The sequence below is a fragment of the Fistularia commersonii genome, chromosome 8 (assembly GCF_037954325.1).
Source record: "Fistularia commersonii isolate RoL2024-O1a breed Wild chromosome 8, RoL_Fcom_v1.0, whole genome shotgun sequence".
Classification (NCBI taxonomy): Eukaryota; Metazoa; Chordata; class Actinopteri; order Syngnathiformes; family Fistulariidae; genus Fistularia; species Fistularia commersonii.
Window position 1 is genome coordinate 9923036 of NC_141291.1, and position 22535 is coordinate 9945570.

At 41.8% G+C, this 22535-nt stretch overlaps 2 protein-coding genes across 2 annotated transcripts in view; one reads left to right on the top strand and one right to left on the bottom strand.

The window, feature by feature from the left end:
• Window positions 1–12217, top strand: part of lmbr1 (limb development membrane protein 1) — a 37227-nt gene extending 25010 nt beyond the window's left edge. Inside the window, exons 13-17 of the mRNA XM_086151065.1 lie at window positions 4622–4695; window positions 4959–5049; window positions 5632–5698; window positions 9126–9287; window positions 9712–12217. Of these exons, the coding sequence (XP_086007191.1) occupies window positions 4622–4695; window positions 4959–5049; window positions 5632–5698; window positions 9126–9287; window positions 9712–9797 (480 nt within the window). The 3' untranslated portion in view covers window positions 9798–12217. The remainder of the gene's footprint in view (window positions 1–4621; window positions 4696–4958; window positions 5050–5631; window positions 5699–9125; window positions 9288–9711) is intronic.
• Window positions 12218–12825: 608 nt separating this feature from the next.
• rnf32 (ring finger protein 32) lies at window positions 12826–19556 on the bottom strand. The gene is made up of 6 exons (XM_086151629.1): window positions 19304–19556; window positions 19074–19216; window positions 17565–17722; window positions 16623–16731; window positions 13863–14030; window positions 12826–13056 (listed from the first exon to the last, which is right to left on the bottom strand). Exons 1-6 carry the CDS (start codon window positions 19554–19556, stop codon window positions 12826–12828), a joined length of 1062 nt encoding a protein of 353 aa, XP_086007755.1.
• Window positions 19557–22535: the final 2979 nt, after the last annotated feature.

Below are 22535 nucleotides of genomic sequence, written 5' to 3' on the forward strand. Positions count from 1 at the left end.
ATTTCACAGTAGTGTGCAGATTCAATGAGCTCTATGCGTCTCAAGTCGACAGTGGATGAATAAGCGACTTTTCCTTCCCTCTGCTTGGGCAGACAGGGCCAGGCGAAGGGCTCTCGCTGTGAAGCAGATCGAGTGTGGAATGGCTCTCTAAGATTCTCATCTCTGCCTAACATGCAATGTGTTTTAAGCCCTCCTTATCTCATCTCTTTTCAGTGACAAAGGTGTGTGTGTGTGTGTGTGTGTGTGTGTACGAGTGTACGCATACACTTGTGGTTGCATTCTTGTCTGAGTGGGAGCAACAAAACATATCCTATTTCTCCCTCATTTCATTTCACATCTTGCGGGCAACTGACAGAGCTGTCCTCGACATTCCAATTATTTTATTGAGCAGGGATGTTTTCTTTGGCGTGACGCGTCATAGAAAATCCCCCAAATTACACTTGTCATGCAGCTTGAAGCTGTCCTCCCTGACAGTGTGGCCCCACTAAATGGTTTACGCATTTGTTAAGCTGGATGAATGCCACACCTCTGATCTTGCGGCACAACGTAGAAGCTGTGGCACGGTGAAAACGGCCAGTGAGGGAGTTGTCTTGCCCGAACAAAACAATCAATACTGATATGATATCTGTCCCTCGGTTCACCCTCCATTTCCCAACCACTCTCTTCCAGTACACTGGAGTAGAGACAGGCAGAGGAGGTGAAATGATAGAGAGAAACCGACAGAGAGGCTGGCTTGAGGTGGTGCTGGAGCAAAAGGACCCAGACTGTGGGAAAGTCAAATGAGGCCCCGAAGCGTTGATTGTTGTGGGGGGAAAGAACACAATGGAATTGCCCTGTCAATGTTTGTCTTCCCTTCCAGCTATGCATCCCTCAGTAGTCTTTAGCATACTGAGCAGTGTCCTGCTCAGCTTTACAGAGCACAGGATGGAGGTGGAATGGGAGGATGAGGAGCGGGTCTGAAGAATAGGAATGGAAAGCAGGTTGATGGAGAAGGAGAATATGGAAAGGAGAGAAAAGAGAAAAGAGGAGGGAGCTGGAGCTTTTACAGCTCTGATGAACAAGCACTAAGAGGAACCAATAAAATCCTTACAGCAGGCCCTCCTCTTTAGCAGCAGCCACACTTGTCACTGTATTTTGTAAAACGGACAATTAGTTACAAGTGGACTATAATTTCACTTCGCTAAAGACAAACACACACCGACTTTAATTGCAGGACCTACAGCTTAAGAACTGCTATGGCCTTGTGTACCCGCTGTTTACTCCAAGTCCTCGCTTATTTAAAAGTGAAAACAAAGGTCAGAATGAACACAGCACAGTATGAATTAAAAGTTAAAATCTGTTGAGCCGCATCTCCAGATACTCAACTTATTTAGTGGTTCAATTCCATTTGGGCTGAGTTGTCAATAATGGCCATTACATGTGACTAAGTTCATAATATGTTCATAATATAAATATAAAAGTTCATAATATGAAACCGATAGAAGAAGGCCAGCTTACGATTTCATTTTATTCGCCATAGTTCACAAACAAATAAGTGTCTGCACTCCTTTGAATCTAGGCATCCACCTTTGTGTCTGTTTGGAGTATATTTATTTTAAAATGATTTTGTGTTCCCTCATGACTTCTGGGATGTACTTTGCAATGCATTCATTGTAAAGGTAGAGTAATTCAAGAGCTAAAGCTTGTTGCGTTGTGGGGTGTGTACTTTGATTTCAAAGAACATTATATAGTTTTCAGAATAAGGCAGGCTCTTACTGTATGCCCCCATGTCACTTCATGTCACCAGAGAATAGAAACTACTTTTTTTTTCACCAAAGATTGACCACATAGAGTTTGTGCAAGACTTGAGTTTAGGGAAAACTCCAAGTTTGGGAGTTGGAGGAGGGTCTGGATCACACTTTGATCACAAGAAAATAATATATATATATAAACATATATTTGTATATGTATCTATTTATGTGCTGCAATGTGTGTGCGTTTCTGTGATAGCCAACCCATGCTCCTCTTCCAAAGTTGCCACAGTGATGGGAATAGCCTAATTGAGAAGGGGATACAACTTTGGTAGGAGGGGATGTACAAAAGAGAAGAGTGTATAAAGGGTTGTACAACATACACAGTACAATATGTCCTGGTTTGTGAAAGCATTTACTTTGTAATGGTTGTCAAATCTAGTTGTGGCAACTGGACTTAGTTTTTCTCCTTGAAGATGTTTCCCGTCTTATCCGAGAGGCTCCTCCAGTCTATTTAGTTGATATACTGTGTACTTTGTTTCCTAATGCAGAAACACAGCAAGGTTAAAAAGTTTTTTTGTTTTTTTTCTAGCATGGGGGAATGTTGTTAATCTTGCAAGGAGCAAACGCAATGTGTCTGATGACTGAACTGCTGCAGGCAGCACAGACAAAATTGTCAGTCCCCCACCCTCCCGCTGACCCCCTCTTTCTTTGACACACACACTTACACACATACACATCACCCTTCCTGCTACTGGAATGAAAAGAAGTAAGAGTTGAAAGGAAGCGTACTGTGAAAGCTAGCTGTCCTATGCCTGCGCATACACGCATATGCGAGTGCACACACACACAACCTTAATGCATGCCCGCCTACCCTTCCTTCTTCCCTCCCTTCTTCCCTCCCTCTCTTCCCCCATTAATAAATGACATCAGATGCTGTCTGCTAAATCTGTGTAAGAGAGAAAGAGTACTGCACCAGGGCTCTGCAGTAAGCTCCCAGGGATGACAGTTGCATAAAAAGGCATGAAACAACCTGTCAGGCTTCCCCCCCCCCAGGCCTTTTAAGCAAAGCAAATCAAGATAATGACACTCAAAGTTGGTAATAAAGAAATAAAAATTCATTCAAAAATGTGAATGCTTTACTGAAACATAGACTTACCTGGAAAAATAATTGTCTTTTACACAATTTAGCTTTTTTCAGTCAACATACAATACCCTCTGCAGCAGCCTGCTTATTGTCAGTAGTCAAGATTCTATGTCATTCTGTGAAATCGGCTATTTGTGTTAATCTTACCTGGATGAATTTGCACCTTACAGGTATATACAATAACCTTTACTTGTTATGTCCCAATTTTAAATCATGTGCTTTTGTGCAGTAAAATGTAATGCAGTGTAAAAGTATTTTTGATTATTAAATTACTTAATGATTAAAATGTATAACTGTCAGGGATTTATATATCTTGCTGGTGAAGGTCATATAAGAATGATTCGAATAATCTCACCCCCTCACTATAAAAATCATGTAAATAGTACTCTTGGCTGTACATCCATTCATTAAATCACAGATGATATTTCAGCTGATACAATTTTATTGGGATGATCTAGCTGGATTAATTGTTTAAGTAGATTATATCTGATGTTTGGGATGAATTGATTTTATGGTGAAAGGAGAATGGCCTCCTGTTCATGAGCTTACCATGCCAGAATGGCAAGATACACAATGTTCTTGTGCTGTCCGTCAAAAACATTTTAAAGGGCAGGAAGAAAGCAACAGTAATGCCAGATCACCCAAGGTGTTTGGCACACTCTTAATTTAGTTTACGGGCTTTTAAACATTTTTACTTGTGTGTTTATCGTAATCTGTTGCCGATCAAATCAGTCCGCATTTCCGCTCAAACAGAGCACATCAGCTGATTAGCCCTTCATTGTTAACATTTGCATTCAAAGTGTAGGAAATCATCCTCAACAAAACCAAAATGGTATCAAATTGCAGCCTGGCTTACTGTAATTTTGAAATTGCAGAAAGGCAATTTTCATTATTTTTACAAAGATGAATGGCATCTCAGAATTCCATGTTTGATAGCGTTGCTTACTCATCACTTTCTACTGATTCAACAACACACATCTTTCCTTCGTGTCCCGGCACAAATTGCAAAACACTCGTGTTGTGTTTGTGGTGGGTAAAGAAGAGGAGAATTGCTTTGTAAAAACTTAAACAGGTAATAAGTTTAATCAGAACCTCTGTTGCCTTTCTACATGATGCAATTTCAATAACTTTCAAGATATTGGGCTTATGGATGCACTGTGGACAGTATAATTCCGACAGGATCAAAGTGAATCTCCAGTTGCTACTTTCTTAAAAAGTATTTTGCGTGTCTCATACATTAGGGATCCTCCTGAGATCACGCCTGGTGCCAAGGCCAACTAAAGCAAATATTTATCATTTGACAACACAGATGTTTGGTATATGCGGTGTATGTAGATGTACGGGATCTCTTTCCTGCTCTAGTTTCAAAAGGCCTATGGAGATGCAGGGGTATGCCGAGTGTGTTTGCTGAAGTATTTGTTTTGTTGTTTTTATGTTGGGGTTTTTTTCGCTGCGCTTTCAGCTTGTTCACTCTCCTCACCATGAGCAATGTGCCGTTTTTGTTTGAACACCTGTTCTCATATTGTATGATCAACAGTGATTTGAGAAGAACTTCTTTCATCTTGTTCCATTCATTACTCAGCCGGTCTGATTCTGTCTTTCTGAAGTGGGGAAATTCTCCACGTGCAGCAACTTACTTTGCAGGATTTCTGTAATTGCACATATGTGCAACTGCATGCAGTAATGTGTTTAGATGAGTTAGATGACATTCAGTAACCTGCCTCTCTTTTTCTGCTTTTTCCAGGATCGAGGCATCGGGGACACCTCTCTGTCCACTTTTGGTGTAGCTCAGGCAGCTTTGGAGATCATTCTCATGTTGTATCCTTTAACACCCCCACCCCTTTTTGTCTGTGGCTAGAATAGCATGCTCCATGGCCAAGAGCAACATTGACAAGCCAGCTTTGTTTACCCAGGACATAGCTTTGCCACGCACCTTCCGGGAGACACGTTCTGCTGTTTCGTCACCTTTTCTCAAAGGTGAAAAGGTGCAGATTTGGGACACTTTAAAAAGCTGTCTCCATAAAGCGCCTTTGCTACCAGCAGAGAATTGTTTTTTGGTCCTTGACTGATTTTCTGAACAGCTACTTGATGGTGTCCTCTGTCCTTGGCTTCTATAGCCTGCGCCTCTTTCAAGGACTCACTCCCAGGAAGGATGATACAACCATGACAACGGTAAAGATGGGCTGGATGAAACGGGGGCAGGGCGGCATAGGGGCAGCGAAGGGTGCTGAGAATGTTCCTAAGGTGCAGATGTATTTGGGACCCCCTGTGTTTCATCTGTTTCCTCCCCCCCCCCCCCCTCCCCCTTGTGTGCTCCTCCCTACCCCAAACTCCTATTGCTCACTAATGTTTTCTTCAGGGCCACTCAATGGCCAATATTTGTTTGTGGGTTGTGCAAACACTGGCAAAGTGCAAGCACTTTTCTTCCTCATGTGGCTTGTGTGCTCTGTTTGGCCCATAGTGGCACCAATTCACTTGGTAATGAGTTTGGGAGTGGTGAGGCCTGTTAACTAGCTATGACGTCTCAGACAATACCGAGAACCTGCTAATGAGCAACTTCAGAGGAATCAACTGTACAATATGCGGGCCCAATTTAACATCAAGTGGTATGTGTGGGTGCGTGCGAGTGCTCACACACATCACCTTTATTGGTACAATAAGTGCTTTTTCTAAATTCCCTGCGTGTTCTATTTGAACCCACAGTGTGTCCTGTCTGCTCACTTTGATTCTTAACCTATATTTTCTATTTTGCAGATTATTGGTTGCTGTGTGTCAATCTTGGTCCTGAGTTCTGCCCTGCCAGTGATGTCTCGGACTCTAGGTGAGTGTGTGTGTTGCCTGCCATGTGTTTTTTTACTTAATTTAAGACATATGAGTGTTCATATGTATTGGATAAACCATATCTAATCTGTTTTTGCACATTCCCCAGCAGGTACCGTTGAATTTTTTTAGAAAGTTATATTGACCCAAACAGTTATATTGACCTTCTAGGAAGCATGAAAATTGTCGTTCCCACAAGCACTGTCATTATGGGTTTGTAAGCCTGAAAGTTGAATCCCCTCTTCTTTTATTTCTGTGGTGATGCAAAATAGGAGCGATAGAACAGGGGATTAAAAAAAAATGCCAGGAGTCGCACCAGCACAATGGCACTAATAAACATGCAGGCTGCAGAGTACAGCTGTTCAAATAGCACTTTTGCGTGTGTGTGTGTGTGGAGGCACATAGTGTGTGTGTGGGGGCACATAGCAAGCATACAGTGGCGTACTGGAAGCTTTGCAAAATATCAACAGGTTGTGCTTTGTGATGCAGAGTCATTTAAGAAGGTGATAATTCCCTGAGACAGAGTTGAAGGAAGAGAGTGAGTTTTTCCAGAGATGTCAAGGGGTTTGGTGTTCTGACGTGGTGTTCTTGTGCATGCACTATTCCACAGATTAGACCACTGCACCAAGAAAAAAAAGATACATCCTTCTCTTATTCTATTCAATGACTATTTCAGGAAACCTCTTTTTTACTCACTACTAATAAAAAAAGATGGTTTTGATTTACCCCTCCATGAGCTGCCACCTTTCTGTGGTGTAAGGGTTTGCGCGTCCCAGTGATCCTGGGAGCTGTGTTGTCGGGGGTTTCATGCCCCTAGAACAGTCATCCAAGGCAAATAGGTCCCAGATGAGGGACCAGACAAAGTGTGGCTCAGAAGACCCTCATGTGGAAGACAATCATTGGACCCAGTTTTCCCTTGCTTGGATGCGGGTCACCGGGGTCCCCCCCTGGAGCCAGTCCTGGGGGCGGGACTCGGTAGTGAGCGCCCGGTGGCCAGGCCTTTACCCATGGGTCTCAGCCGGGCACAGCCCAAAGGATCCACATGGGTCCCTCTTTCCCCTGGGCTCACTACCCACAGGAGGGGCTAAGGTGGTCGGGTGCAGTGTGAGCCAGGCAGTAGCCAGAGCAGGTGACCTTGGCAGTCTGATCCTCAGCTGTAGAAGCGGACTCTTGGAACATGGAATGGACTCCCTTGTTCTACTCTAACCAGGTTTAAATCACTGGGCACGACCAAGATGCAGGCTGTATATACTGAAAAGTGACAAATCGACCGTAGGTGCTCGGTTAACATCCAGCTCCATTCAAGATCTGCTGCTGTGTTGAGTGTGTTGGCATAATGTATGTTTCCCCCGGTGCCACAGGCCAACCTGTCGACAAGATTCTTATCTGGAAGGCACCCACCCAACTTGTGACACATTACTTATCATGATAATTTGACTATGGATTGAATCCATCCAGATGCTTTGCAGATCTCCAAACCGCATCTGTCATCAGCTCAGGTACCTGTTGCAGTAGTCGAGTCAAGTATTTTGACATTTTCCCTCTAATTCAGCTCATGAAACTGGTGGCCATCCTGCATTTATCAAAGTTTATGAAAAATCAATTTTAAATTTGACAATTTTCCTGTATTTATCTTTTTTTTTTTTTTATCGGTGCTGCATTTATCAAAGTTTAGGGAAAAATCAATTTTCAGCTTGGTTATTTTTCCCAAAGCATGACATTGAAAATCCAATAATATATCAGACAGCTCCATTAAAATATGTCTTTCAGAAGGAAAATTAAAATGTGTTTTTATTGTTTTCGGCAGCCCTATTTGAAACTGTAATTATACGGTCAGCAGCTGAACCCCCCCCCCCCACAAGCCAGCGAGAAGCGCCGTCATCTTTTGTTCGGCTAACAGCTGTGGCAGCACCGGACCGGTATTGTTCTCACTTGTCGTGAGTTGGCGTTGACTGCAAAAATCACGATGCCCGGGACATCTGCTGTTGTGGGGAACCGCCACAAAAAGGTTTGCTTTTAGAACCGGCAGTTGTCTTGTCACTATGATGACGCCGCAGTTGCTAAAGATGATGAAACTTCTACAGGTGTGCAGCCGAATAAGCAAACTTTAACGATGGGTATTGTTTGACTCACAGGTGCTGACTTACCTTCTTCTCTTACCTTGCTGCACTAAAGTGTGATGATAATATAATTAATGACATTGTGGCTAGTTTAAACCCCTGGTGACTAATAATGTTTTTAACACTTTTGTGCTGAAGAAATTGGGGCTGTCCTTGCCTCAAGCAGTTACAACTCCTCACCTGCTGGGCTCTCATACAGGAAGAGTAAAGTTTGCCAATACCAGGGAGATATCTTTCCTTTTTCTTTTTTAAAGGAGTAGAATTACTAGACCGCAGATTCTTATACACACCCACAGCTTAAAATAGCATCCCAAAAAGTAATCCTATTAGCAGGGCAAGACAACCAAGGACACTTTCCTGGCCAAAATGTTTAGAACCCCTATAAAATTCATGTTAGAACTCAGAATCAGGTTTGAAGACTACCTTCCTACGTGCATACCCAGGAAAAGTGAGTTCCACTCTGTGTCATCCCCGTGTCAACGTGGGTTTTCTTTGGTTTCATCCCACAGTCTAAAAACCTGGAAGACTCCAAATTGTCCATAAATGTGAATGAGAGAGTTGCATATCCATTTGTACGATAGCCCTGTGATTGACTACATGACCATAAACCTGCTCTCGTCCTATGCCAGCTGGGATCGGCTCCAGCAGCCCATCAACCTTGTATGCAGGATAAGCGGTACAAACAATAAATGAGTGTTTCGGTTCACTCAGTTCAAAGATAACGGCGATAAAATGTGTTTGTATTGCCTCAAGGAGAAAAATGTGAAGATCCATCCAGTTCATGGTCCAAATGGCAGGGCTGGAGAGGCACTGGCCTCCTAGGATGAGGTAGTTTCATAGCCTGTTGTTAAAATGTTCGACTGGGCTGATCCCCTTTTGTCTGGGCTTTACTGCTGTGAGTGGGGCCACTGGTGTGACCCACTTACAGCTGCTGCTTGGACCCTTGTACTCTCCAGAGGTCGTCCAAATGTCCTTGAGGTGGACAGTTAACCGCAGCTTGCTCCTGATGAGCTTGCATTCGCATGGCTGTATTTTGTCTGATTTTGTGAGTGAGTGAGTGGGTGAGCGAGTGTGTGTGTGTGACATGCTAAGAGATATGATAATGTTGAAAAGTTGTATATGGTGTATCTGTCTGTACCATTTCTATTATATTTAGTTCTTGGAAGGACAAAAGGTGCTTCTTATATGCATAAACCTACCTTTTTGATTCAAGACTTCAACAAAAAAACCCAAAGCTAATACAGTGTATCAGTTTCTAAACTGAATGACAACCATCTGTTCTGCTCTGCTCTTTTCCATCCTGCACAGGTATCACAAGGTTTGATTTGTTGGGAGACTTCGGAAGATTTAATTGGCTGGGAAACTTCTACATTGTCCTTTCGTACAACCTGCTGTTTGCTGTCGTGACGACGCTGTGTCTTGTCAGGAAATTCACCTCGGCGGTGCGCGAGGAGCTCCTCAAAGCTTTAGGTAATTTTATCCATTTATCCGTCGAAAGTTTAGGACTAGCAGCCAAAGTCACTCCCATGCGTCGGTGATCGACTTCCAGCCTAATTTTGCATCCACAAAAATTTGGGTTAGAGACATGGACAACTCCAGCCGCTTCTCAGTGGGGAGTGTTTATTTCTCCCAGACGGCGTGACCTGGAGTGACAAAATGGGGATAAAATTGCCGCAAGATCTGATGCACTGTAGGACTGATATGTGACAGATGATCGGGCTGGTCTCAAAGGCTTGTGGTGACAGACCCTGGATGATTGATACACACGAGGGAATGGGGTTAGAAAATGTCAGACAGACGCACCGAGAGGGAAAAAAGCACATCAATACCTCTGTCTAAGTGAAAGTCTGAGGCTTTATAATGAAATTTCTCTCCCTTATCTCCCCTTGCCCAGGTCTGGATAAATTGCAACTGTCAAACAGCCCCACAGACCCCGAATCTGGGAAGCTCGCGGCCAACGGGCATCAGAAAACACTGTGAAGGAAACGATAGATCAACACATACACACCTTAGCAGAGCCAAAGGGAGATTTCAGACAGCACTGCCTGACTGCTTGAAAGGTGAAAGGGATTGGAAGGAACTTAATAAACCCGGGCAGTGTCTGACGGATGCTGCAAATGGAGGCTTCGAGCAATTTAGCTTCATGACATTCCATCCTCTGTCTCGGATAGTAGTTGGGACGGAGCCAGGAATGAGACCGAGGAGAGAAATAGACTGGCATCATTGCAGTGACCTTGATGTTGACCTCCACCATGACTGTGACTTTCAACCACCCATCTCTTGCTACAGGGACCCCCCCCCCCCCCTTACCCTAGCAGTGCTTCCCACTACCCCTCCATAATTCCCCTCAAATTTGCACTATCCAAAAGCAAGAGTGTATGTTTGTTTGGTTTTTGTTCTTTTTTATTAGCTCTCCTGTTTCTCTCTTCCACTCAAATACAATGATCTTACTTCTGCTCCTCCTCTGTTCTTAGTAAAATTACTGACTTCCCCCAGAGTTGAAACGTTTTTAATGTCTGTACGTCTGCAGTAATCGGTGTCAGTGATAGATGAAGTGCTTACTGGTCTATAAACGTTAAACTTTGATTGTTAGATGATAGAGGCATGATAAAGGTGTCAGTTTAAAGCTCCGAATGTAAAAATAACATTTACCCCCACTCATCATAGCCGACGCATTTTACAGCACTTCATCAATATCATTAATATCCAGAGCTCTTGTTGTTACCGAGCTACACATTTTACTACTCTGTCATCTGTCTTTACTCCAGCCTGCGTTCGTTTTATTGATGTCATTAGTTTGTACGAAGTAGGGTATGGACTTTTTTTAGGTGCTCTAGATTAGATTCGAGCTACTCTACAAATTGGGTACCAAACTAAATGGGAATGTCGGTTCCAGCTGATCCTGTGAATGTATTTACTGAAAAAAAAAAATCAATTGTAATCTCACAGGCCTCAGTAGATGTCTTTTGTTGGTGTAAATATTGCATTTACATGTACATATTTGTTTCATACCTCTTTTGCATCATTTGGATGTAAATAATTGGGCTGCACATTTAGCGTCTGATTCACTAAACTGTATATATTCTTTTTTATATCACCTCTGATGCAAACCTGCAATAGTCCGCAAATACCGAATGCACATGTCAACAATGTGCCATCAGAAGAAATGTTTGGTGAATCAATTGTCATTTGTGTTGTACCACACCTGAATAATTTTCTGAAGTGTAATGTACCTGTCTCCAGAACCATCTTAAATGCCTTAAATTCATCTCCCAGGCTTAATGTTAAGGTTGTTTCTTGTTGTATGTTTATATACGTGTGCATTGGTCTCGACAGTTCCACTGTGATCCCCGTTTGCCGTCATGTTTGTGATCTAAAGCCAGCCTGAAATATGATGCACACATTTGCTTTGGCCATTAAGCTCAGAAACGTTCATCCAGTGCCGCCTTGTCGAGACGCATTCATCTTTCATCAAACTCAAGCACTTTCTAAGACAGGAGTTCAGCGACCTAATGATGTTATATTATGGTGTTGCACTGAGGCCATGTGCTGTAATGGTGACAAATGTGGCATAATTGTGATGAAAGAAAGACAGTAAGTCATTTTTTAGCTATCAGTTGTTGGATGTTACAAAAGACATCATTTAAAAAAAAAAAAAAAGGAATTTCAAACTCATAAGTCAAACCATGTTCTCACATGATCACATCGGTGTGTGAAACCCAGTGCCAAGATAGAAAGTTATTTTCAGTTTGATACTGAAAGATGTTTTTTCAAGGGCACAAGTTTACTCAAAGTCTTTACAAGGAAAAATGTTTTCTTAGATTGTCATTGAAAATGTGCACCGTTGCTCATTTTTCAGTGCTTCTTTGCAGTGGTTTTCAACTATGCTGTGAACAAGCAAGCAAACAAGCTTGTAAAATGAAAATTTACTATGAATGAAAGGTATTACTGGATCTAAATATACCACATTAATTGAAATAGCTCAAGGTGGATTTTTTTTTTTAAGCACCATCATAATTGTGCCTATGTCAAAAAGGCTGCAAACCACAGTAAGACCGAACTCAGGGCTCTGTGATACCTGGCAGGGACGTTTGCACTAGCTATATTCAGCCGAGCACACAGGTCATCACACCCCTGGTGAAACAACACATTCATGCTTGTCTCTGTGGCTTCCGAGGCGACATTTTTATTTAGGCCAGTTTTCCTGGTCAGCTATTGCATAACATCTGTCTTATGTTGGGGATTCTGCAAGTGAAGCGGCTTTCAGTATGACACTCTCTGCATGTAACTTTTTGTATATTTTGTGAATGTATTTGTTTGTATGGTTTCTCAGTTTGCTATTCGTATGTTCTATCATATATGATTTTTTTTTATGTTTTGTGTGTTTGCAAATTAAACAAACGAAAAGGAAATGTCTGTTAACATCTTTCACTTGTACGACCAGAACGTTTGCTTTGGGAAAAATCCTTGAAATTAGCGGTCATCTCCGCGCACTTACTACAATTGCACATATTTCTAATTTGACAAAGTGAAATACAACCGTTGATTAGAAAACATTTGAAAGCAATGGCTAATTCTACCCTGGTTGCCAGGTGACCTGACAACACCTAGAGTTGGTGTATCCTCCTGCGCTTTGTCCTGAAAAATTGAACCCCCGCCACCTAATGGCTTTCTAAAGTAATATATGACAACAGATGTGTCTACAGACACACCAACATGGAAACACCACTCAAAGTGCTCAAAATTACTTTGGGAATCGTTCCCATTTTAAAATCTCGCTATAGGATCATATTCAGGTAGTAAGACTGGGCCGAGTGAATTCCTCTTTCCCCCTTTTCTTGGGTTTCCTCTGCATCGTTTGCACAGCTTCTCCAATAAGTATATTCTCCAGTACGTTGCAAAACAGTTTTGTTAATCTTGGTATTCCAAGGCAAAAAATAGTTTGCCTGCAACAAAAGGGGCCAAAACTACTACATTGTTTAAGGTGACTCATCTTGGTATGTCTTCCTTAGATTATTTTCTTGTGGTAAAGGGATCTGCAGAGGGGGCAGGTCGGCCTGCCGTCAGCTGTAAAAGCCTCAAAAGCGTCCAAACAGAGTTGGTGGAAGAGATGGGAGCAGGACAGAAGGACAGTGCCTCTGTATCCTTTATGGTTGGATGGAGGAGTCTCTGTCGGGATGCAGGGGCTGGTCAGGGCTGTCAGGCAGATAGGACAGTCCCAGACACCCCTCTCAGTCACCTGTCATGGATGAAAAACAATACGCTCCCTGTTAACAGCCACTGGCAAGAAAGATGGCAACAGAAACATGAATGAATGGAATTTAGTATTTTCACTGTCATTTCATCTTGGGATACTACTCAGTTATTTTGAGCCAGCTGCTGTAGTTTAGTTAAACTGTTGGCAACAACCCAGAAAGTTTGGAAACAGAATGACATGTTTGTCAGTGATCTTTCTCAGAACAATAATGCAAACACAACTTGGGCAATAATTAACCAGGGCAGCTTCCTGTGTTTAGGGGCCATAACACATTGCACTCAGTTTTATGGAGTTTGCATTTATTTGAAAAAAAAAGGGTGCAATATGTGTTGACAGCACACTCAATGTTTAATTCTCCATGTCAAAGCTGCGCCACTCCTGACTGGAACACAACCTTTTCACACCAGAGAAAGAAAATCTTCTTTGCACATACTGCACCCCTTTTATGGAAAATGGTACTGTCTGCAAAAACAGCCAACAATAGAGCCTTGTGAAAGAGATGGTCTTAATGTCATTCAGGCAATGAAAAGCCCACCATGCATTTCTGACTGCTTGTGTTTTGTGTAAAAACAGGATTATTGATTATTTGGGTAAGTGAATGATCACCTCTGGAGAGGTGTGTACTGTCTGTAGAACAGCTGGGATGCTGTCGTGTCCATGCAAGCGTGAACATGTCAGTGGAAAAGGTGAGGCTGGGTTAAGAATTAGACTAGGATTACATTTTTGTTTGGGGGGGGGGGTGTTTAATTATGCAAGTGGCTTGCGGTTCATTGTCTCTTGTTCCTGACCTGGGTCTTGATTCGCTCCCAGTCGTTCTTGCGAGGTTCTGGGATGTGCTTTCTCTCCAGCTGCTGGAACACTCGTCTGCTTGATGACAGGGAGCGGTCGATATCACTCAGAAAAGCCTCTGTGTCGGTATGACAGTATTGGACAAAGCTGTCATTCAGCTCCTGCAACTAATTAGAAAAACCGTTTAAGTGGCACAAAGGAGGCATGTTTCTTTCAGTAACACAATGGCGTTGTGTGTTTTTGGCAAGGGCTAATTGTGTATCTGTGTACTGTAACGGCTGATGCACACTGACAGAGTGCAGTTGTTAAACAGCCAGATCGATACAGCCATGTCTCCCATTAATATGGAGGATTAATGATAAGCAGTAAAAAAATGAAGCTGCTGGGAGACCTTGGAAAACCACACACACACACACACACACTCACACACACACACACAAACGCTTTTTATCTGCACTCGGAGTGATGTTCTCCTCATTGTCCAAGACACAGGATATGTGTTAGACATTTTTCATTCACATTTCTTTTATGAGACACATGAGACAACTTCTTTTGCAAAAACCCCCTCCCAAAAACCATAACAAAACCATTACCATGACAACCCAGTGAGCCCGATCCAGTGATTGAAGACCAATCTACTGTATGTGGTGAGAAAACCAACAATGCAACTGGGCTGTGTAATTTTTTTTTTCCCCACTGAACATTTTCAAATTACTTCATGCAGACAGAACATATGAGTGAGTTCGGGTTTGAAAAAATGGCAAAGCTGTAAATTTGGTTTCATTGAGATACATGTTAATTATTATCAAAATAATTCAGAATATTATTTCACTTGACTGAAAGTTCCATCTCTTCATTTAAATGCTAAAGAACATGTGCAACCCCCCCACCCCACCCCACCGGCCCGTCACAGTAACATCACAACTGGTTTATAGCTGGGCTTTTATCACTAATTAAACAACTGTTAACCATTCGGGTGGAGGGTTTTATGAGCCAGGCTCCCTTTTGACAGGAGATGCAAACAGTACAGTTTGTGGTGAACTTTGCCTTCCACCACAGTAGATGTGGATGGGAGAAAACAGGAGATGAGAAGGGGGAGTGCAGAGGTGTAATCTCGCGGCAATCCGTCTAGATGTCGATAGCGTCCCCCTTAATGTGTTGACTCGGGGTCAGACCTCTGAAGCAAGTTAAAATTGAAAGCTGTGCATCGGCATTAACTGATAAGAATTGCGACGGGCTTCTTATATTCGTAAGGTGTTTTTATTTATTGTTTTTTTTTTTTCTCTCACAAGTATTCCCTGTAGTTCCAAGGTACAAAGATACTTTATTGCCTCCTGCTATCACAAGAAAAAAAGAAAGAATAGGTTTCTTCGCCTCATACAGGTTCCAGCCCGGCACTAACACGCCTGTTTGCTTTACAGTCAGCTAAGCAAATAAGTCTTCCCCTTGAAAATCAAGTCAATCAGACCTGTCAGCGCCAAGTTGCGCAGCTTGCAGCTCTTGAAGATCATCCTCAGTGTGACAAAAGATATGAGACAATCTCATGACCACCCACGACCGCTGAATCACACAGCCTAAATGTAAAGTGGCTGACGGTGTCTATGACTCCTTCCAAGGCATGTGGATGTGGACATGGCTTAATGTGTTTGAACGGACTTAATTGGCTTGGCAAATGCGGTATCTTTGTTTATATGTCATGTTAAGGCATGGCTTATGGGGGAGATGATGAGGCCGATGGGGGATTGGGAAGGGCAGCCCCATATTATGATATTGAGTGCCCTCAATCGTTTTTCATTTTTGCTTAATCAGCATTTGAAGTCCAAGGCGAATGTGCATGATGACTACACGCTAGGCTTTTTTCAGTCAGGTCTTCTAAAGTGACAGGACATACATAGTGTGTCATTGACTTTTCAAGGCAGGGTCACTGCACAGCACGTCTCTGCTCATTTCTCATACTGATTAAACTATGTTTTGAAAACTGCCCTCAATTTCTTAATTGAAAAAATTGGAGTTGGTTTGAGAGAAAAATTGACCTGACTTTATGGTTATTAGAACCCCCAGCTGGGAGTGGTTCACTAGGTGGCAATGTTCCCTTTTCCTCAGAGCCTATGTGAATGCACTGGGTGCATCGAAGACCAACAGCAAACCACTATGAACTGCTCCCTCCAGTCATTGCATGATTTATGGCTTTCAAATAGGACAAGAGGTCAAAATCTGAAATGGCTCCCTGCGTCAAGTATCCAAACACTACAGTCAGCCTCAACTCTTCACCTCCACTCATTCCGCCCCATTGTAGTCCCGCTGCAGAACGACACACACGACCAATGGGGGAATACAAGACCCAATCACCCACAGCGGACATTGTGCTTTTGTATTTGGCCAGGAATGTCCAGACTATTTGACCGAAACACAAAACTCTCCATATTAGAGGACAAACAACATATGATACACAAAGCATCAAAGGAGCTAAAATGGGTGACTGCAGGTAGAGGGAGGTGTGTGTGTGTGTGTGTTTGTGTTTGTATGCACAGGATAGGTAAGGTCTGGGGTTAGACTGTCCCTAAAACCCAAATTTCAACCTTGTTATAGCCTTCTTTTTAATGACTAAATACTCAAACGTCAAGGTGAAACATAACAAACGGCATATGCAGCAATATCATTACTGTCCTTTCTCATGATCCAACCTGTAAGATGTTTAATGTACATTTGTTGTAAATTACTGCGAAACAATTGCTTGAGAGATGAACTCCAAAACACACCTTTGTTTCAAAAAACTTGCGCCGCAGCGGTTTGTCTTTTGGGCAAATGGTTTTCTTCTTTTTTCTGACCCCCACTCGGGCAGCATACCCACGCCAGCAGGCCTGAATCCTGTGAATACAGATGAATCATTTGAATACATTGTTTTCACTTCCATCTAAAAACTTGATGTCCTGGAGTTATGATGAGTGCAGCTTGATCGTATCTCAGTGTTTTCATTTTACATTTAGTATATGTTTAGATTCTTTTTTTCAGTGTCACACCAGCTTGACACTCAATTAAACTGCTAAAATATCTCCTGGGAGACCAGAAACTACAAAGACGATATCTGAAATGTGCATTTTGTGTATTAGTTTTTAAAGATAAGTTTTCTTTCATTGAAAGTCAAAGGATGTCATTGCTACTTTGGAATATTACTGTTGTCAGGTGGTCCCATCATGGGGTCTCCACCCCACCAGTGGCAAGGAGATACAAACTGTGGTATGGGATAATCATTTCCAGAAGTGAAGAAAGTTAAAAAAAGGTATAAAATAACCCATGTAGGCCACAAATATTAGAAAAGATAAAAAAGGGACAAATTGCTCACCTCTTTTTTTGACAATTCTTTTATTCTACATTTAGTGTTTTTCAAAATTAAATGAACAAATTATGATGGATGAACAAGAATTTCCAGACCTGGGGATCACCCAAGAATTAAATAGCCATAATTATTTGGGGGGAAAACAAGCAACATTTCAATTTTAAAGAACCAGATTATTGGAAGTGTGCATTCTACAAATTGAATGACTGCTAGAGGTCATCAAATGTCTCTGTCACCTTTGTTTTGGGGATTACGCTTTGAAAAATTGGATGAATTGACCTAAGGGGGTGTGCAATTTTTTTGGTATTCGAGGGCTTTGTTGATACAATTACGTGAATATAAAATCAACTGTTGATTTATTTACCTGATGGCACACTGATTTCTAAATAGTTGAGCAGCATCATGGATTACCCGCGTTTCATACTGTTCCCTCCTGCACATTGGGCAGCACTTTCTTCCCGAAAATCTCTCAAAGGCTTGCAAACATGCACGATGGAAAACATGGGAGCAGGACAGCAGCACCTAAGAACAGTGTGAAACCAGTTGCTTGATTCATATGATATAGAAACAGCATCATGCGTGCAGTGAAGCAAAATTAGATTCAAACCCAAATTTGAGTTCACAGTTTGGCTCCCTATCTCTCGAGGATGCTTCTGAACATGCATTTGCTTTCAGGGTTCCTTCTCATTAACACATGTCTTGTATGTGTGTGTATGTGTGTGTGTGTGTGTGTGTGTGTGTGAGTGTGTGAGAGAGAGAGAGAGAGCGAGAGTGAGAGAGCAAGAGAGAGAGAGAGAGAGAGAGAGAGAGAGAGAGATTGAGATTCTTCTAAATCCACCTATATTGATAGGCATATATGTGAAAGTGTATGTCTAAGTGTTGTTTGCCCAGAGGACAGAGGGAATACGCGTGACCCCCAGTGGGCCGGCTAGAACCTGGACCATAGGCTCCTTTACCTATGAGAAAGACTTTTATCATCTGAAAGGAAACGGCCACAGCTATAGGACTTGGCACACAAACCAGTTTACTCAAATCTCAGGGCAAGGGGGAGGCATATTGATTTCCCATTGTTTTTGGCCTGGCCAACACACTCCATCACCAGTGAAAGGGCCCCCCGCAGTGTACAATTTCCAGGAGCTCGACAAGCCATTAGACCAGAGAGAAAATTCTCCTCTCACTACAAGCTATAGTTAATGGTTGGATGTAGAAATGCAATAAAAAATTAATAGAGAGCAAAAAGGAAGTTTTTCTCTTTAAATACTGAACTAGTCCAGTCGAACCATTCTGAATTGGAATGAGCACCAAATATGTTACTTCCCAAATGCGTACACTTGTTTAGTCTTTTGAATTGTAATGATAAAGTATGGTCTATAAATTCCCTGTTACAACATGCAAGGGTTTCATAAAATGCCCTTTAGACATTTCCCCTTGTTAGCAGGATCTAATTAACTTTTTTCTCCTTTAGTCAAACTAATATTTACATGTGCATCTATGGCAACTGTGCTTTGTGAGGCCACCTTTTCTATTCCTACATTCTTCAGGAGATTGGCATCTTAAAAGGGGATTGGAAAGGTGTAAAAGACTGAATGACCCTCACAGTAACACACTGATTGCTACATCATCATGTCACAGTTGAGTTCCAAGGCAGTATGGGTAAATTTGTACAGTTGTCTACACAGATTAAAACAATACAGGGTAATACAGGAACTGCAGGGTGGTTGTGTGTGTGTGTGTGTGTCTGTGTTCCCATGTATACTGGGAAACACAAGTTCCACCTGTTGTGAGGCACAGAGCATTTGAAAATACAAGGAAAAACAAAACAAATACCACTCTCTCCCAGGGTACTAACAATAGCTACTGGGTTGGGGAATACCTGGGGCTGGAGGCAGAACGCCTCCTTGCATATTGCACAGGGCTGCTCTGATTCCCCCTGCTGTATGGACCTCGCCTTCACCTGAGTCCATTCATCCTCTGTCAGCCTCCCCATTGGGGAGGCCACCAAACCCATCTTCTGAGCTAGGGGAAATAATTGAAATATAAGCACGAGATTGCCAAATGAATCACAAAACGATGCCAGACATTTCTACTCTCCTACTGGCCTACCCAATGTTAAAGGTGGTTGCGCTGCATCAAGCACATACTCTCCTTCTTCTTGCCCATCTCGTCTCTGCAAGTCCCTCTCTTCCTCTCCTTGTCTCCCAGATGAGTTCCTGTAAGCTTTTCTTTTGCATCTCAGCATAGGGTCGGAAAGCAAGCATTTTGGAAGGAGCAGGGTCCGTGTGATGTGGTCTTGAAATGCAACTGAAGTTATCACCAACTTCCTATGTTTTGATGTTGATTCCTGTATAACATGCATAGATACGAGTTATGATTTTTATAATATTCTACCTAACTTTCCTAATAGTCAAAAGTCAACTTATTCAAAAAGCATCAGCTAAATCTGTATAAATTGCCAACCACGTTTTTTAATGGTAGTGCTGGTAAATATACAATTCGCAAAGGCTGCAATAACACTAGGTGTAACTGGATAGTTTTAGTTATTTCCCTCACAGATGATAAACCCGTGTAGGCGTTTAATGTGTTCATGTATCTATTATCTATAATATAAACAAGAATCGTATCGTAAACACGGACATTCACAGTATCGTTGATCTAACTAACCCAAGTCAGACGTGGAACCATTAAAACTTCGGCTTTGGCTATTAAGTCGTTCAATAAAAAATGTAAAATGGTATAAAAAGTGCCTGTAATGATACAATAATGCATGTAAACAAATTATATTTGTAGTTTGCGCCTCAGAATTAGCACATTACAGTAAATAAGAGTTATTAGAAGCTAAAATACAAACCTTCCGCATAGCCATCCTATCAGCGCAGTGTTTAAGTGGTTACTAGGCAGCAAGCTCCCCCCGCCCCCTACGACCGCCGCGCTCCATTAACGCTTCTGATTGGCTGTGAGAGAGTAGCTCGATCTTCAGTCCCGAAAATAATTATCTATAAAAATTAATTCGAAGTGATTTGGAAATGTAAAGTGCCTCAGCATGTTGTCAACCTGATTTGTAGATTGTCTTGATTTTTTAAAAAAAAAAAAAAAAGTATATAGACATAACAAGTGTTTGATTTGGTTGCCAGACTGCACTGATTTATTCATGCAATTTGTTTTTGGTTTTCTAACACAATCAGTGGAAGAAATGTTGGACTTAGCTTACAGTATATGGCCTCTTAATCCAGACAAAACATTGAAGTGGTATTCCTATTTATTTAACCAAAAATGCAATATCAGTTTATAATATATTGTTCTGGGGTGATGAATATCAAGTCTCTGATCATGGGTAAACAAAGCTCTCAAAACCACTTTCATGGGCAGCACTTCTTATGAAAACAAAGCACAATAAAAACAAATTTGATGATAAAAACAAACGCTGTCTAGTAGAACAGGCATTTTTTCACCATCAAACATTCTACCTCTAATTTTTGTCCTTGTTCTTTTTACATTACATTACATTACAGTCATTTGGCAGACACTTTTATCCAAAGGGACTTACACAAAGTGCAATTCAGTCACTGAAGATCCAGATGTTTTCCTTGAAAACAAGTGTTTTGTCACCATATATGATTTGGAAGAAAGAATGCTCAGAGTCCTTCAAACACCTTGCAACAAGTACAATCGATTCTTAGACCACTTTCTTTTTGCAAATGGACAAATAAGTGGTATGAGTTGCATGTGTGATAAGTCAGAAAACAACGAATTTACAAACAAAAGTGGTATAACTTGTATGTTCTATGTCCCCTTGCCATTTATAGTACAACATTGTAGCATTTTATCTTGGAAAAACAAGTGGTTGATGGTAAAATGTCCGTTTAATAAGCAACAGCTGATGTTGGCCACAGCCACGACACACAAGCCTGCAATACAACTAACTGTTCCCGCTCAATTCCAGGTAAAAAAACAAACAGAATTTCTTGCACCCCAAACCACACCCACAAATTCCCAGCAACCCCAAAATCACAGAGAAAACAAGCATCAACATAAATCCCAACATTCATGACTTGCTACACTATAATTTGAGTCACTTTTTTTATTACATACTTCAGTTCTCCCGCTGTAGACCATTTTACTCTCACAGATTGGTGAACTGAGGTGAATATTACATCAGGAGATTTATATTAGGACAGTTATATTTCAGGTTAATAGCACTGACTGAAGGTTATGTGATAAAAATAGTATGTATATATACTGTACATATGTGTGTGTATACATATACACAAAGGCAGCATATCCAATGTATGTATTCATATAAAAGACAAAAATTGATAAGTAAGGGAAAAAAGAGATACGGGTGATTCTGTATCAATCACATTTTTTTAACATCACAAATGTTTTACAGTTGCAAAGTGTCTCATGTCTAACACCTTCCATCACCATTCAAAATCAATTTTGCCCCTTTCAAACTGTGTTCAGTGTCTCAATCTCACTAATGATTATTTTATTGTCAGGGAGTTGTCAGTGAATGGCTGGAACCCGACCAAAGGAGGATAGTCCGTGTGACTCACCAAGCTGTCGTCACAGTAAGCAGTGAACAAAGCTAAGCTGTTCATACCTGTGCTATGAGCTAAGGGATCCCTCCCAGGTCACCTCTCACATGGAAAACCATACACACAATTGCGCAGTCCAAACCGTCTCTTTTTGTGAACGCGATGAAAAGTTTGCTTTATTTCTCACACACGGTGCACAGGGTGTGCGACTTTTAAAATGCTTTGCAGCCGTGATTGACTTTGATGTGCTCAGTCAGGATCGGTGAAAACAGATGGTCGGGAGGAGAGCTAACGGCGAGGCCTGTCAGTCCGCGGAGTCCTCTAAGAAAACAAAGTGAAGACCTGACTCGGGGGAGAGGAGGAAACCCCTGAGCCTCTCAAGAGGCTGCTGCATTCTTGAGATTAGGGCAAGAAAAACTTAGACCACTGCTGTTAATGCTCTAGACAAAGAGGTGGAACAATTTATTAGTTAAGAATTCAAGCTCAGAGCTCAATCAAAGGCCTGTCATCCAAAATGCCAGACTTGGGGCTTTGGTTTGTTTTTTTTAAGTAAATAATCACACTTAAAAGATATGGCAAAGATGGGGCACAAGTCCCCCATAAAGCCTGCATTCTTCCAACTGTCATCAGAATGGATTTCAGTGTGCGCTCTTATTTTCAACAGGGACGGTGTTTGTCTTTTTCCTCATGAATACCATTTTAAACGCCGTCTTATTTAACTCCCCCCTCCCCCGGACTTCTTTACCTTAGCCGTGGAATTTTTTGAAAAGACAACTCACCTTGACATGCAAAGAGCTGAT